This window comes from Capra hircus, chromosome 29, assembly GCF_001704415.2.
Source record: "Capra hircus breed San Clemente chromosome 29, ASM170441v1, whole genome shotgun sequence".
Taxonomy (NCBI): Eukaryota; Metazoa; Chordata; class Mammalia; order Artiodactyla; family Bovidae; genus Capra; species Capra hircus.
In genome coordinates this window covers 8547555-8564830 of record NC_030836.1, presented here as the reverse complement: position 1 = coordinate 8564830, position 17276 = coordinate 8547555, and the positions used below count along the sequence as shown (strand labels likewise).

Below are 17276 nucleotides of genomic sequence, written 5' to 3'. Positions count from 1 at the left end.
AATCCTTGTAGATGGCAGAAAGGACTTGTCTTGAGCAGGCTTCGTTCTGTTATTCCCAGATGATCTCAAGGCAAAGCTGAGTTTTATTATAACTAAGAATGGGGGTCCCATGGAACCCAAGGGCAGAAATGTATGGGAAACCCAGGAGGGCTGAAACCAGGGTCTAAAATCCTTGTAAAAATGCTTTCCATCTGCTAATATCCACAGCTCCTTAGCTGATATTGTCTGTATTCCAGCTGACACTTGGATGAATTTCAATCTCAATTCCAAATTTTTAGGAAAGAATCTGATTTGTCCTGCATGGGCTATCGGAGACCTAGGTTAGGGCCAGGGCCACAGAGTTCAAACATGCTAGAGGGAATACACTTCTGCTACTGGAGAGAAATTAAGGAGGCTGCTAGGGTGAGAGAGAGACTTCCAAAACAAATAAGTAGCTAGATTCTGTGGCCAAAAAGCTGTTTTCTATAAAATGCATATGTTTTGTTATATTCACTTTACAGATCACGTGGAGGTGGCATAAAACAGATGCGTGTTACAATAGGAAGATCATTCTTATAAAGGAGTCTTGTGATGAATCATTTTATTGTGTTATAGACATTTTCTGATTTCCTATCTAGAATTTTCTAAGCATGTGGGGAGAAGGGGTGCCTGACTTATTGGCAGTGCATTTGGAAAATATGGTTGGTCAGTTGCTTATTCTCTACTTGTCTGTCCTGTCTGAGGGCTTTTCCAGTGGCTTAGAGATAGGGAATCCGCCTGCAATGCAGGAGACCTGGGTTTGATCCCTGGGTTGGAAAGATCCCCTGGAGGAGGAAATGGCAACTCACTTTGGTGTTCTTGCCTGGAGAATCCCATGGACAGAGGAGCCTGGTGGGCTACAGTCCATGGGGTTGCAAAGAGTTGGACACAACTGAAGTAACTTAACAACAGCATCAGCTGTCCTTGTCTACTAGCCTATGGATTTGGATTTCTCTTTTGTTTCTTAAAGTAAAAGTTCCTGGAAGGAAAAAATATCACTTTTTGTTTACCAGGTTCTTATTCCTATTAATATTTATTAAACACATGTTGTTGATGTTAATCTGTGTTACGAAAGACTGTAAGAAACTGTGCCCTCACCTTCTCTTATTTGTAACTGCCAGACTTGCTGCACAAAGAGCCAAATATATAAAAGATAAGATGGAAGAAACACAGTGTTACAAGAGAGCTCTGGATGCCCAGGTAAGGTGACAATTATTACTTTAAAACTGTGCAGTGTTTCTGGCTGCTTTTGGTCCCCACGGATGGAGTCATTGAAATCTGTAGGAACGAACTGCCAAGGGCTGGAGACGTGACATATTTGGGAACAATTCTTAAACTGATTAACTAGCTGTAATATAGATTGCACTGATGCTGTAAAACCTGGACCTTGTGGGTATATCTGTCCCCAAATAAGTGTTCTCTCTCCTTTATTGCTGTAAACAGTGATGTCCATGTAGCACATGTTTAACTTTTTTAATGTTTCCCATATACGCTGCAAACTACTGTAATTTACATGTGTTTCCTTGTTGTAAATAAGCTTCTCCTCCTATCCAGATATTTTTTGTGTATGTTTTACCAAATAACTACATTTGCAGTTTTATTCCTTTATTATTTTTCCTACTTTGCTTAGGAAAAAAAATAGAAAAGCTGGAATCCCCACCCTCCCCTAAAAAGGCGTGCAGTGTTTCAATAGCATTCTAAAAATATGTGTGAAGCCTGTAATGTTATGAATGCCCTTCTGTGTTATCCATTTGGTGTTTTTTGAGGCCCTTGTTCCTGCCACCCAGGTGCTGGTTTTTGCTATGCCACGGCCTTGTCCCTGACGTCTAGTCCCTGGTATAACTATAATCTGCATTCTGTGTGTCTCTGCCTCAGATAAAGAACAGATGCCCTCAGCTGCCTGTGTTTGAGCCAGACTCTTCTAAGCCCATCTTTGGTAAGAATGAGGGTGAGATGATGGTGGAAAAGCGAAAGAGAGACCGGAATTACATGAAGCATCAGATGGAGGCCGCTGCTAACAACAAGAGGAGAGCCATCCTGCACCAGCTGGTGGACCAAGAGCGGGATTTGCTGATGCTTCAGAGGACACACAAAGAGTGAGACCCCTGGCTCTTTCCTCCTCCTCCTCCTCTCTGCCCTGCAGAGAAGCAATCATAACAGTGAACACACTGGAGAGTTACCATGTGCAAAATAATTGTTCTACACTTATTATATGCTTTATCTTGTTTCGTCCCTACAACTCAACCTATGGACAAAAGCTTTGAAATTAATAACAGACCCATTTAAAAGGAATATTATGTATACATGTTTCTATAAGCATACATATTATATAATGATGTAAGATAACCAATAATGTATTCCAAATGCATTATCTAGATTCTTATTTCATACTCTTTTCCATTATGGTTTATTATAAGATGCTGACTATAGTTCTCTTACTGCTTTTCTATTTTATATATAGTAGTTTGTATCTGTTAACCCCAAACTCCTAATTTATCCCTCCCCCACTCCCTTTCCCTTTTGATAAGCATAAGTTTGGAGAAGTATCTGTTTCAGTCTCATACCCATTTTTATCACATTATTTATTTGCTATATTTACTATTTTGTGTTGTTTGCTTTCTTACTGTAGAGTTTTAAAAATACTCTTTAATCTCCATTAAAAAAAAAAATTGAAGTACTTAGCATTTCACAGTTTTAAAAGCTTTCTGTTGATTCCATTGGGCAGCTGAGTTCACAGGTGACATCTAGGTTCTGCAGGTTGGGTTAAGAAGGATATCCCTTTGGAACTATGTATTACTTGGTTGAGGTTTCCCAGGTGGCTCAGTGGTACAGAATCCACTTGCCAATGCAGGAGACAGGTTCAATTCCTGGGTCAGAAAGATCCCCTGGAGAAGGCAATGGGCTACCCACTCCAGTATTTTTGCCTGGGAAATCCCATGGACAGAGAATCTTGGAGGGCTACAGTCCCATGGAGTCGCAAAGAATCGGGCACGGCTTAGAGGCTAAACAATAACAACAAAGTCTCAAACAAACTTTCTTGTCCTACTTCTCCCTCAAGTTAACTTTCCATAGTTTTCTTTCCCTGTACAGGACAATGTCTGAAAAGAGTTGTCCACCCCAGCATTGTCCATATGTGAGTCACAAATGTGTTGTCCTGCTCAAGTGGACACAAAGATATGAAACTCAGATCCTTTCTCAGTTCAGTTCAGTCACTCAGTCATGTCTGACTCTTTGTGACCCCATGAATCGCTGCATGCCAGGCCTCCTGTCCGTCACCAACTCCCGGAGTTCACTCAAACTCACGTCCATTGAGTTGGTGACGCCATCCAGCCATCTCATCCTCTGTCGTCCCCTTCTCCTCCTGCCCCCAATCCCTCCCAGCATCAAAGTCTTTTCCAATGAGTCAACTCTTCGCATGAGGTGGCCAAAGTATTGGAGTTTCAGCTTTAGCATCAGTCCTTCCAATGAACACCCAGGACTGATCTCCTTTAGAATGGACTGGTTGGATCTTCTTGCAGTCCAAGGGACTCTCAAGAGTCTTCTCCAACACCACAGTTCAAAAGCATCAATTCTTCTGCTTAGCTTTCTTCACAGTCCAACTCTCACATCCATACATGACCACTGGAAAAACCATAGACTTGACTAGACGGACCTTAGTCAGCAAAGTAATGTCTCTGCTTTTGAATATGCTGTTTAGATTGGTCATAACTTTTCTTCCAAGGAGTAAGCATCTTTTAATTTCATGGCTGCATTCACCATCTGCAGTGATTTTGGAGCCCCAAAAGATAAAGTCTGACACTGTTTCCACTGTTTCCCCATCTATTTCCCATGAAGTGATGGGACCAGATGCCATGATCTTCGTTTTCTGAATGTTGAGCTTTAAGCCAACTTTTTCATTCTCCTCTTTCACTTCCATCAAGAGGCTCTTTAGTTCCTCTTCACTTTCTGCCATAAGGGTGGTGTCATCTGCATATCTGAGGTTATTGATATTTCTCCCGGCAATCTTGATTCCAGCTTGTGCTTCTTCCAGTCCAGCATTTCTCATGATGTACTCTGCATAGAAGTTAAATAAGCAGGGTGACAATATATAGCCTTGACGTACTCCTTCCCCTGTTTGGAACCAATTTGTTGTCCCACGTATGGTTCTAACTGTTGCCTCTTGACCTGCATACAGATTTCTCAAGAGGCAGGTCAGGTGGTCTGGTATTCCCATCTCTTTCAGAATTTTCCACCATTTATTGTGATGCACACAGTCAAAGGCTTTGACATAATCATTAAAGCAGAAATAGATAGATATTTTTCTGGAACTGTATGATTCCATAATTCTACTTCTGTGTACATAACCAAAATATTTGAAAGCATACTCTTTCAGGGATATTTGCACACTTATGTTCATAGCAGCATTATTTATGATAGCCAAGAAATAGCAACTCAAATATCCAATTACAGATGAATGGATAAGTATAGTATGGCATACACATACATGGAATATTATGCAGCCTTAAAAAGAAAGTTCTGACACATGCAACAATGTGGATGAACCTTGAGGACATTATGTTAAGTGAAATTAACCAGCCACACAAAAAAAGACATTGTATGACTTCATTTATATAAGGTAATTATAGTAGTAATTAGAGTAGTCTAATTCATGGAAACAAAGTAGAAGGCTAGTTGACAGAGGTTAGGGGAGGGAAAAGTAGAGAGTTGCTTAATGGGTTTAGAATTTCAATTTTGCAAGGTGAAAAAGGTATTTTATATATGTTAGATATATTCCCACTGATTGCACGACTGTGGAACATACTTAACACCATTTCTGTATGTTTAGAAATGGTTAAGAAAGTCAATTTTATGTGGGTTTTTTTTTTTACTATAATTAAAAAAACTGAAAAGATAAAAAAGGTTATGAAAAATGTGTATAATAGATACCATTCAGTCACTGAACTCCCATTGTGTGATAGGAACTGGCACTTTCTGTACATTATCCTACTTAATCTCCAGAATGACCACACACTAGCTATTGAATCAATGCTTGTTAGAGGATAATGTGGCTGTGCTCTTTTAGAATAAGTGAACCAGCACATAGCATGTGACAGGTTTTTATTGGCGGGTCCTGACACCTAGTGGCGGTTGGTACCTGTAACACGAGAGTCTTCAGAGCAGCAGGGTAAATCAAGGGTCACATTCAGTGAAGTCCCTTCCAGAATTTAATGAGAACTGACTGTAAGAGTTTTAGCTTGGCAGGAAAGAGACACATTTATATTGAGGCCAGTTTAGGGTGATTCACAACAGCCGTGAGTATGTGTTTGGAGATCAGAGGTAGAAACAACATTGGGAATGCTGGAACACTCTACTTGAAGGGAGATATTATACTGCAGTCATTTCTTTGACGACGTGACCCTCATCAAACAGTTTTTTTTTTTTAAACCTTCTTCACAATGTTGGATACATTCTCCATTCACTTTCTTTTGCCTAGTCATTTGCTTCCCCCTCCCTTTCTAACCATTCATTTATATGCCTGTCTACATTGTCTTGCAAAACTCCTGGAAGAACTGGTGGCCGGGCTACTGACAGGTGAGAGTCTGGACTAAAAGGAAAGAAACAAAGTATGAGAAACCATGTGAGATGAATCTTCAGATCAGCTAAATTAGCCTCAAAGGAAATAGATGGCTTTTAAAGCTGAATTTAATTGAAAGGAGGTTTTAATACTACCGTTAAACCCAGATTGGTGATGAAAAGCCTTAGATCCATAAATTATTTGCAGGAGTTTCACCATGTTTTTACAGTGTTCATGTCTCTTAGTCTGTTTCAAAGGGTGGGGAACAAAACCAGGAAGTTTTCTGTTTAACTTAGAATAAAAGGAATGGGGCTCCTAAAGCTAGTGCCTTTCCCAGTATCACAAATGGAATCAGACTGTTCTGTTCTCTCTAGGCACTTGGCAGACAGAAATGCTGAGCTTGAGCGAATGAACAGAATCAACCAAAGCTTACAGGATGATTGGGAAAGGAGTACTGTCATGAAGAAGCATCGAGACTTGGAGGAGAAGGCTTTTGAGCGGTAATACCTGATTGCACCTGAAGTTTTACTTGCAAAGCAAATCCCCTCTGCATCTTGTTTAGTTCCTGCTAATCCTGGGATGACAGATAGGTTTTAAGTGTCAACTTCAGTTTATTAGCGTTGACTGCCTAGAGAGCTTAGTGAGGAGGAAAGAATTCTGGGTTCAGTGGGAAATACTGCTGTGACCTGGGACGGCAACTGCTGTGTTGTGTGCTATATGTTTGCCATCTCTGTGCTGATCTTTGCCTCTGTGTAATAGGTTTGTTTTCTTTCTGTGGAGGTTTGGGAGGCCTGGGGAGAGGGGAGGAGGGTGGAAATTCTCTTTGGAAATAATTAGCTGGAAACAGGAATAGAGCGTTTCTGCCTGAACGCATGTTAAGCTTATGGAATGGTCTCATAAGAACAGAGTCAAGGGGCTGTGGATAAGACTGGCAATCGGAAAAGTGAGATGCCCAACCAAGAACACCTTCCTGAAATGTATTATATTCCTGCTCACTCTCCCCTGCTATCTTTTTACAATCTAGAGTCAGGGAATCTAGATGTTTTTAAGAATTAACACTAACTTTGGAGAGGCACCTAATACTTTTTGCCTCATTTTTTATTTCTAAGGTGGCGAAATTAAACATTTGCTTGGCTTGGCTAACACAGGAATTTGGGGGATCAAATAAAGAGATAGAAAAACATTATACTTTAAAAATTGAAAATGCTTTACACATATAAGGTATGATTTCATAGAATGTTAAAAACTTGAAGAAACAAAGTCTATACAATCAAACATTACAAAAACCTGAAAATACCAAAGTAACATTCAATTGCTAATTATCAACAAAGTTTTATCCTAAAAAGTTGTTACAGTGGATCTTGATCTGTAACTAACCTTTTCCTTTTAGATTTTAAGGCATTCCTCACCTGTCTTTCTAATGGGCAGAACCCATATTTTGTGCCAATGAAAGAATGAGGGATGATGTGGAAAACAGATTTCAAAGAAGTGGGGTTGTTTGGCCTAGAGAAGAGGAAGAGAAAGGGAAGTTGGATATTTTAAACCATTTTCTTAATGTTGTGAAAAAGCAGGTAAAAGGCAATAAGATTAGTGTGAGGGAGATTTTGGTTGGATTTTGGAAGAAGGCTTGGCTAATGTTGCGATAAAGGATAGTGACACAACATATGCTTGGTGGCAGGATGGCCTGACTGCTCCACGGACACAGCAAAATGGACCTCTCACCAGATGTAGGCCAAGCTGTGGGCAGGGACTCAAGTGGCTGGCAGACAGGGAGGAGGAATTGGTTGGTGTTAAAAAGAAAACAAAGTAAAAGCAAAATTAAGGTTCACGTGTATGCAGATGGCTTCCCTGATAGCTCAGTTGGTAAAACAAAATCTACCTGCCATGCAAAAGACCCTGGTTCAATTCCTGGGTCTGGAAGATACACGGGAGACGGGAACAGCTACTTACTGAAGTATTCTGGCCTGGAGAATTCCATGGACTATATAATCCATGGGGTCGCAAAGAGTTGGATACTACTGAGCGACTTTCACTTTCACTTTGTATGCAGTTAGCTTGTGATACTCCTTCCTATCCCCAAAGGAAGCCAGGTAGGTCTCCCCTGCCCATTGACAAGGCCTTCTTTTTTTTCCTTTGAGTATTATCAGTGATTTTTTGTTTTTTTTTTTTTTTTTTTTACAGAATCCCACCTGTACAGGAATTTTGATAGGGTAGGGGAGAACACCGTGGAGACTGTACTGCATCATGGAGGAAAATGGCTGAAGTGGAAAAGCAGCCACTGCCATCCCTTCATCTCTGCTTTCAACTGCTTTTGTCCTCTTTCTGTCTGCACTTCCTTTCCTGCCCTCCACTCTCCAGAGGCTCCTGGCCCTCTGGGTCTTTTCACTGAAATCTAGTTTTCCCTGTCTTCACTGTTTGCTGATAACCAGCAGCTCAATGGCTTGATCTTCTCTCAAAAGGTGTCTCCTGGGAAGCCCGACAGGTGAAGGCCCCACACAGGGCCAAGCAGCAAACACCAAAGCTCTGGAGTTTTCCCTTTGGCGCTGTGTGACTCTGGGCGAGTCTTGTGTTCTCTGAGGGTTTAGGTTGGCTGAGTGGAGAGGACTTGGGGTCAGACAGGAAGGAACCGCTCAGAGCCTGTATTAACCCGGAAGGAGACGCGGGAGATGGCCTTCCTGGGGTGACCAGCAGGTGGCAGCGTAGGGGATCATGGATGGACCGGAAGCTCCTGGAGGGCAGGGACCCAACGCTGCTCCTGAATGCTGTCCTGGCTCCAGCTTCCAGGTGAGGCGCGCAGCAAGGACTCAGGGGGCGCTGGCCAATGACCTCTCTTCCTCCGTCTCTGCAGGGCCTCCGACAAGCTCTTCCTGCTGGACCAATGTGAGAAGTACCGGCGCTGCAAGCAGTGCCAGAGGCGCACCTCCAACAGGGGCGAGAGCAACCTGTGGCCCCTCAACAAGTACATGCATGGCTCCCGGTTGTTCGTATAAAACCCAGAGTCTGGGCCTGCGTCTCCTGGGGAGTCTTTTGTTTAAGGGTGATGGTGAAACTTCATGTTTTTACTTTAGAGGAAAAATAATAATAATAATAATAATACTGTGCCATTCTGGTGCTTTTTGGAGTAGATCAGATTCCTGTAGACGGCTTCTCCCTGCCCGTCTCCCTCCCAATACTCCCTAGGCCACCAAGGAGCCTGGACTGGGAAGTGGAACCCTGCTTCACTGTGGTTGAGAGGGAGTTGCTGATCTAACCCACCACCCGCGCTGTGACTTTGTTTAGGAACCTTTATTTTTCTTCATCTATGATGAAGAGTGTCATAATAAATACTTTCTACGAGTTTTGACTGTGCAGAACAATTCGTGATGGTGAATCATACCAAGCCTCCCCCAGCCCTAGATTTTCCCAAGGCTGGAAATGTGTGAACCGCCCAAAGGTAGGTCAGGCTATTTGCCTCAGGCGGTCATAACAATGCTTCTGGAGTTTTCTAGTTGATGACACACCTGGGACTTGTTGGGATCTCAGGGGTAATTTTCCCTTGGTGAGCTTCTGGCCAACCATTCCACCATTCTGCCCGTTTCTGCACCACTCCTGACTGTAGGTTTATTGTTTGGATAAGTGAATACTGTGAGGGAAGCCTGGCTGGCTTGCCAGGGTCCACTTTCTTCTCTCATTGCATCCAATCTTTTTTTATTGGAGTATAATTGCTTTACAATTGTGTTAGTTTCTACTAACACAAAGTGTTTTCAGACACACACATATGTATGTATATGTCCCCTCGCTCCTGAGCCTCCCTCCCTCCCACAGCTCCATCCCACCCCTCTAGGTAATCACAGAACCCCGAGCTGAGCTCCCTGTCCTATAGAGGTTCCCGCTAGCTGTCTGCTTTGTACATCGCAGTATATATTTGTCAATGCTACCCTCTCAATTCATCCCACCCTCTCTTACCCTCCCTGTATCTGTTCTCTATATCTGCATCTCTACTCCTGCCCTGCAATAGGTTCATCAGTACCATTTTTCTAGATTCCGTGTATACCTGGCATCCATTCTTAAGCTGTACGTGCTATGGGTGAGGAAGAGCTTCGTGTTGAGGGACTGATATTAAATTAAAGTATATGTGCTCTTTTTAAAAAATATTTTCTTTTTTAAAAAATTAAACTTTGCTTGCTTTTAATTGAAGGGTAATTGCTTTACAATATTGTGCTGGTTTCTGCCAAATATCAACAAGAATCAGCCATAGGTATATGTATGTCTCCTCCTTCTTGAACCTCCCTTTCACCTCCTATGGTTTATGTGTTCTTAACCGAAACTTTTTTCACTTATCTTTACCCTTTGGCTTTCTTCTCCCTGCCCTGTCCTACCACTTCAGGTGAAACAATTAACAAAGCAGAGCGATGTCTGGATTTCTGATATGTAAAAGCTAGGCAGAAAGTCCCTTAGACACTCTGCTTTCTGCCTGCAACGTTTTTCTTAGAAAGAAACACGTGGGGAGACACTGAGAACATTGTGCTTCCCTGGTGGCTCAGTGGTAAAGAATCCGCCTGCCAATGCAGGAGACAAGGGTTTGATCCCTGGGTCAGGAAGATCCCCTGGAGGAGGAAATGGCAACCCACTCCAGTGTTCTTGCCTGAGAAATCCCATGGACAGAAGAGCCTGGCGAGATATAGTCCATGGGGTCACAAAGAGTCAGACATAACTGACTAAACAACAATCTAGAACATTGTTTGCCCTATTCCAAATACAAAATAGGAACGTTTTGAGCCTTGAATAATTGGGAAAGTATTTACTTAAATTGATATTGGGCAAATTTTGTTGCTGACGTTGTCTTTTTCTATAGAAACAAGTATGCTCTCTGGTGACTGGAACTGTCTGAAGCTCTCCCCTCCCACATCCTGTATTAACCTCTTCCTTCCATTTCCCCAGAAGATCCCTCCATGGGGGTTCCATCATCCCCAATATTTGAAACAATAGCCTGTCCCCAGGACTGCTTGACTTGCTTGAAAAACCCATCCCTGCCACACCCTTGGAGTACTTCTCTGTCTCTAATAAATAATAAATTCCTATAATAGTGTTGTATGAGTATATATATATAGAGAGAGACTGCCTTGTTAAAGAAAAAAAGACTTTAGGCAATGTTGATATGTTTGGGTGAAAAGATTTAAATTCATAGATATTTTTACTGTAGGAACTGAACTTATAATTTATTTTTTTAAGTATTTATTTATTTTGACTGCATCAGGTCTTAGTTGCAGTATACAGGATCTTCTAGTTGTGAACCGTGGGATCTAGTTCCCTGACCAGGGACTGAACCTGGACCCCCTGCATTGGGAATGTGTGTCTTAACCACTGGACCACCAGGGAAATCCCTGAACTTATAATGTGTTACCCTGGGTAGCAGTACTGACTCTCAGTCTGTGTCAAGCACCAAGCTAGTGACCTGGAGATTAAGACCTCTTCAGTCCTTGCCTGCCTTGAGAGCACTCACAGTGTAGTGCAGAGATGTGACTTGGAAAATCTCCCTGTAACAAAGCAGATACCTAATAGTGCTGTGCATTGCTTGTTTTGGAAAAGCAAGGTCGAGCCCCTGAGTCAGGTTAGCTTGTCAGGGAAAGCTTTTGAGAGGGATGAGGGCTGAGCTGAGTTTTTAAGGAGAAATAGGAAATAGCTAGGTAAAGACTGACAAGGAGGCATGGCAACAGATGTCAAGGCCCTGTGCTCCTGTCTGTTGAGACTGAGATGGAGAAGTGGTTATGTGAGCTAGGTTATAAAAGCTAATTAAAAAAAAATCATTCAGTCATTTTAAGAATCAAATTTTTTTTGATGTTCATGAACTTTAAAAATTTTTTATTTGGAGAATAATTGCTTTACAATGTTGTATTGGTTTGTGCCATACAACAACATGAATCAGCCGTAAGTACTATATCCCCTCCCTCTCGGGCCTCCCTCCCCCAGGTCACCCCTCTAGGTCATCACAGAGCACTAGGCTGGGCTCCCTGTGTCATACAGCAGCTTCCCACTAGCTGTTTCACACATGGTAGTGTGTCTATTTCAATATTCCTCTCTCAATTCTTCCTACCCTCTCCTTTCCCTTACTGTGTCCACAAGTCCATTCTCTGTATCTGTGTCTCTAAGAATCAAATTTTATTATAGTCCTGAATTAAAACAGCTGATTTCTTACAAAAAAGAAGGCACAGTTTTTTTTTTTTTTGAGCAAGTTTTCCTAATTTGGTACCTTGTTCACTGACCTTAACTGCTAATATTGTTTTAGTTTAATCCTGCTATTAGGCCAGACTCAATGAGAATGTCTTTTCTAAATCAATTTGAATTACTGTCTTCAAGTTCTGTCATTTCTGGAGCTATGGTACTGCCAGACCAGCTTAATGTATCAAAGGAGTTCCAATTTCAGTGGTTTTTAATGTTTTGGACAGTCGGGAATCTTTTGAGAATCTGGTGGAAAATATGGACTATTTCCTAAAAATATGCACATCTTCATATACAACATGTTGCATGTGATTAGGGGTATCCTAGAACACCTGGGGAAGGCAATGGCACCCCACTCCAGTACTCTTGCCTGGAGACTCCCATGGACGGAGGAGCCTGGCGGGCTACAGTCCATGCGGTCACAAAGAGTCAGACGCGACTGAGCGACTTCACTTTCACTTTAGAACACTTGGACCACAGGTTAAGAACTCTTACTCTATAAACAGCTTTCCTTCAATGTTATTACAAACTCAAACTATCAAAAGTGAGCAAAGTGAAGGACTTTGCTTTTGAAAATGCCCTGTCAGTTCTAGGGAACTATGCCCATTTTTGCCTTCCTCTTTGACCCTACATAAAAATAGTGCAATGAAATTGGAATGGCTGTTAAAAAACACTCCAGTAGTTTTCAGAATGTTTTGAGTAAGATTCAGTAAAAGAAATACACTTCATATTGAAACACAGAACTTGTGCACACATGTAATGAGACAAAAGTTTTACAGGGTTTTACTTACCCTACCTATCTGCAATGGATTCTGATGATTTCTATTTTATTTCATTAAACATTTCTGATTAGATTGAACAGAGGTGATTTGACAGTCTGCTAGTGTAAATAGATAATTTTCAGTTTGATAAACATAGTTTTAATTGAATTCTTCCCTCTCATAGTGCTTCGTCAGTTCAGTTCAGTTCAGTCGCTCAGTCATGTCCGACTCTTTGCGACCCCATGAATCGCAGCACGCCAGGCCTCCCTGTCCATCACCATCTCCCGGAGTTCACTCAGACTCACGTCCATCGAGTCCGTGATACCATCCAGCCATCTCATCCTCTGTCGTCCCCTTCTCCTCCTGCCCCCAATCCCTCCCAGCATCAGAGTCTTTTCCAATGAGTCAACTCTTTGCATCAGGTGGCCAAAGTACTGGAGCTTCAGCTTTAGCATCATTCCTTCCAAAGAAATCCCAGGGTTGATCTCCTTCAGAATGGACTGGTTGGATCTCCTTGCAGTCCAAGGCACTCTCAAGAGTCTTCTCCAACACCACACTTCAAAAGCATCAATTCTTTGGTGCTCAGCCTTCTTCACAGTCCAACTCTCACATCCATACATGACCACAGGAAAAACCATAGCCTTGACTAGATGGACATTTGTTGGCAAAGTAATGTCTCTGCTTTTGAATATACTATCTAGGTTGGTCATAACTTTTCTTCCAAGGAGTAAGCGTCTTTTAATTTCATGGCTGCAATCACCATCTGCAGTGATTTTGGAGCCCAAAAAAATAAAGTCTGACACTGTATCTACTGTTTCTCCATCTATTTCCCATGAAGTGATGGGACCGGATGCCATGATCTTCATTTTCTGAATGTTGAGCTTTAAGCCAATTTTTTCACTCTCCTCTTTCACTTTCATCAAGAGGCTTTTTAGTTCCTCTTCACTTTCTGCCATAAGGGTGGTGTCATGTGCATACCTGAGGTTATTGATATTTCTCCCGTCAGTCTTGATTCCAGCTTGTGTTTCTTCCAGTCCAGCGTTTCTCATGATGTACTCTGCATAGAAGTTAAATAAGCAGGGTGACAATATACAGCCTTGACGTACCCCTTTTCCTATTTGGAACCAGTCTTCGTAGTTGGCTGGAATTCATTAGTGGTTGAGATTGTATTATAATGGTATTCGACCAGGAGACTGAGAACTGTTTAGGTCCTGTCTGGTAACCAGACTGCCTTCTCCTGAGGAACTTTAAGAAAGTGGCTACCTTGTTAAGATCCATTGTAGGATATTGACTTTTTTTTTTGAGCAAGCAAAATCTTGACATTCAGAGTGCGAGTTCTATCTCATCTGTGGGTAGAAGAGTCAGCCTCATCTCTTCCAAAAGCTTTCCCTGTCAGTCAGACCTGACTGCAAGGGCTCTGCCTGGCTCTTCTGTAATTCTCAAAGCCTGTGTTTCTTTGGGTCTGTTTTTCACATGTGCGGCTTGGGAGTAATCCTGAGACTTGTGTCAATTCACACACAGAATTAAGGGATTTCTTTCTCCCGCTTTCTCCTCTCTGAAATTTCTTTAATGTTCTCCAGTGTCTTATTTCTAGTCCTCTGTCTATAAAGCCAGAGTTTTTCTTGGAGCTTTAGCAAACCAGGGCAAACCAGAAGAGGAGCAGTAAGAGACAAGACAGAAACAAACAACAGAGATTCATCCCACACTCTTCTGACCGTGGGGTGCCTTTTCCTGCTTCCCCTGGCCAGGAAGACAGGCGCTCTCAGCATCTCAGGTACTTGGAACGCCACTGCCATCACTGCTGTCACTCTGCAGTTCATGACTGCAGCTGGTCTCAGCACATGCCGGGAAGGGGGTGGGGGGGAGAGAAGGACAAAAAGGGCGTTCCCTTTACACTCTAGTTCACAGGAAACCCTTTTCCTGTTTCTCTGGCCAGAAGAGGGGATTTCTCTTGAGTTTATGCTCTGTGTGTCATTCTGGGTCTTAGACAGTCCTCAGGGCAAACCAGAAGAGGAATAAATTCAGCAGTAAATTCATCACTATGCTAATCATTCTTCAGGTTTTTACTTGCTTACATAATCCCCCTGCTATTGTTTGCTTTTTAGAGCCCTACTTGCTTTCTATATTCTGTTCAGTTACAATCAGTTGAAGAGAAACACTGTGGTGTGCTTACTCTATCTTGGCCAGCAGCGGAAGTGTTCTTTTTGGGTCTGAGTCTCTATTCTTCCTTTCACCTTTCCCCCAAATCAGGTGGTATGTCAGTCCTTTCATTTAAATTTTATTAGTTAGGATAGCACCTTAACAAAGATTAAATACCAGTAGCTTAATCACCACAAAAAGTAGCATAACCATTTTTTCAAGAAACAGTCTAGGAGCACATAGTCCAAGACGGTAAGGTGGTTCTACCAGATTCTCCTGTGGTTTCCACCACTGGGTCAAGGCAACTGTTCCTGGTATCATCTCCTAACTAGCAAGTTGGAAGAAAAAGGCAGGGTAGCCAGTGTGCTTTTTTTTTTTTTTAAGGAGTATAACCTGGAAGTGGTACCATTATTTCTGTCCATGTCCCATTGGCCAAAATTTAATCACATGGCCGCACCATGCTGCAAGGGATCTTGGAGACTGAAGTCTCTAGCTTGGTGGCCATGTGTGTAGTGAAATACTCTGGAAATGTTAGTACTAAATATGGGGGAAATAGATCCTATTGGACAACTGCCAGTCTGCCATATCCTAAAATTATGGCTGGAAGAAGCTACGAAATACCTAACAATGCCAGCTATATTTTTATTTTTGGAATATAATTGCTGTACAATGTGTTAATTTCTGTTGTACAGCAAAGTGAATCAGCTATATTTATACATATACCCCTCCCTCCCCCACCCCATCCCTCTAGGTCATCAAAGAGCAGAGTTGAGCACCTGTGCTATATCACAGGTTTCCACTAGCTATCTATTTTACATATGGTAGTGTGTATGTCAATCATAATCTCCCAATTCATTCCACCCTCCCCCAATATTTTAAAAATCTTTAAAAAATATAAAGCTGCAAAAAACATCTCTAGAGGCAGACACAAAGTGGGAGCAAGAATTCAGAGAAGCAAGCATCAGCTGGTGGGTTACCTATGACTTGGGCCTTTTAAATTAATGCTAGAGATAATTTAAAAATTTTCAAATAATTTCAAGCTTACAAGGATTCAAGAATGGTAAAAATATCCCACCCCCACCCCCAGAACTAAATAAGGGTAAGTTGATGACAAATCCCTTATCACTTCTAAATACTTTAGAGCATAATGCCTAATAAGGATAGTCTCCCATAAAACCACAATATAGACATCAAAATCAGAAAATCAACATCTATTATTACTATATAATCCAACAACTCAATGAAAACTTTGCCAGTTGTTCCAATAATATCCTTTAAAATTAAAAACATTATTTTATACTTTTGGCTGCGCTGGGTCTTCGTTGCTGTGTAAGCGTACTCCCCGTTGCTGTATACAGGCTTCTCATTGCGGTGGCAGGTGGCATCACTTGTTGTGGAGCATGGGATCTAGGCATATGGGCTTCAGGAGTTGTGACATGCAGGCTCAGTAGCTGTGGCTCACGGGCTTTGTTGCCCCAAGGCCTGTGGATCTTCCTGAACCAGGGATTGAACCTATGTCCCCTGCATTGGCAGGCAGTAATATCCTTTTAAGCAAAAGAGTGCAATCTGTGATCATGTTGACATATGTAGTTGACATTATTTTCCTAATCTCCTTCTACCTGAACAGTCCTCAGCCTTCACTTGACTTTCATGGCTGACACTTTTGAAGATTTCAGTCCTTCCACCTGGATGTATGACGTTTCCTCATGATAAAATTCAAGTAATGTATTTTGTTTCTCAGGAATATCACAGAAGTGCTGCTATGTTCCTTGCACGCCATTCTGTTAGGTGGTACTCAATCTTTCTCATTACTGGTCATGTTAACTCTGATCATTTGATTGTGACCTGCTGGGTTTACCACTATCAATTTGTTTTCTTTCATAACAAATTGATACTTTATGGTAGGTACTTTTGAAAGTAAATATCCATTCCTCATCAAATTTCACTCACTAGGTTTAGCATGTTTTGATGTTTCTTTGCTAAATGCATAATTGTGATGATGGTTGCTAAATATAGATTTTTCTAATTCCACTATTGCTGCTACATTTATTAGTTGGCAAAGAAGGCCTAAGGCAAAGTGTTTTCTTCTCCCTATTTATATCCATATAGACTTAAGGTTTTTTAAATTTTATTCAATGACTAATAATTCAGTACTATTATTGATATAAAAATCATGATCAGTGGGAGATCTTTAAGCTGGCTTCGGTGTTTTTTGTAGTTTTAAATAATTAAAAAAAATTAGAACGGTTTTAGAGAATTCCTTGTACACTCCTCAGTTTCCCCCACTGTTAACATCTGTTTCTATGACATATTTGTTATAGCTAAGGAATCAACATTGGTACTTTACCATTAATTAAAGTTCACACTCTATTCAGATATCCCTTGTTTTACCCTGATATGCATAAAATGTTCTTTTGCTGTTCCATCTAGTATAGCATATATCACTTGGTCATCAGGTTATTTTTAGTCTCCTTTGGTCTGCGTTCTTTTTCGCCTATGTCCTTTTGTCATATGCCTATCGCTTTTTGAACACTTCCGTAACTTTGTCATAATAAATGTTCTAGGCTAGTCATATTTTTGCTGCCCTACCTTTGGAATTAGCCATT

The 17276-nt window shown here is 41.5% G+C and overlaps 1 protein-coding gene across 2 annotated transcripts in view; it reads left to right on the top strand.

Annotated features, from left to right (window-relative positions):
• The window catches only part of CCDC81 (coiled-coil domain containing 81), a 41967-nt gene extending 33119 nt beyond the window's left edge, over positions 1 to 8848 (top strand). For both annotated transcript variants that reach the window (XM_005699440.3, XM_005699439.3), the window contains 4 exons: positions 1140 to 1218; positions 1894 to 2114; positions 5947 to 6072; positions 8421 to 8848. In XM_005699440.3, coding sequence (XP_005699497.2) covers positions 1140 to 1218; positions 1894 to 2114; positions 5947 to 6072; positions 8421 to 8562 — 568 coding nt within the window. In that variant the 3' untranslated portion in view covers positions 8563 to 8848. The remainder of the gene's footprint in view (positions 1 to 1139; positions 1219 to 1893; positions 2115 to 5946; positions 6073 to 8420) is intronic.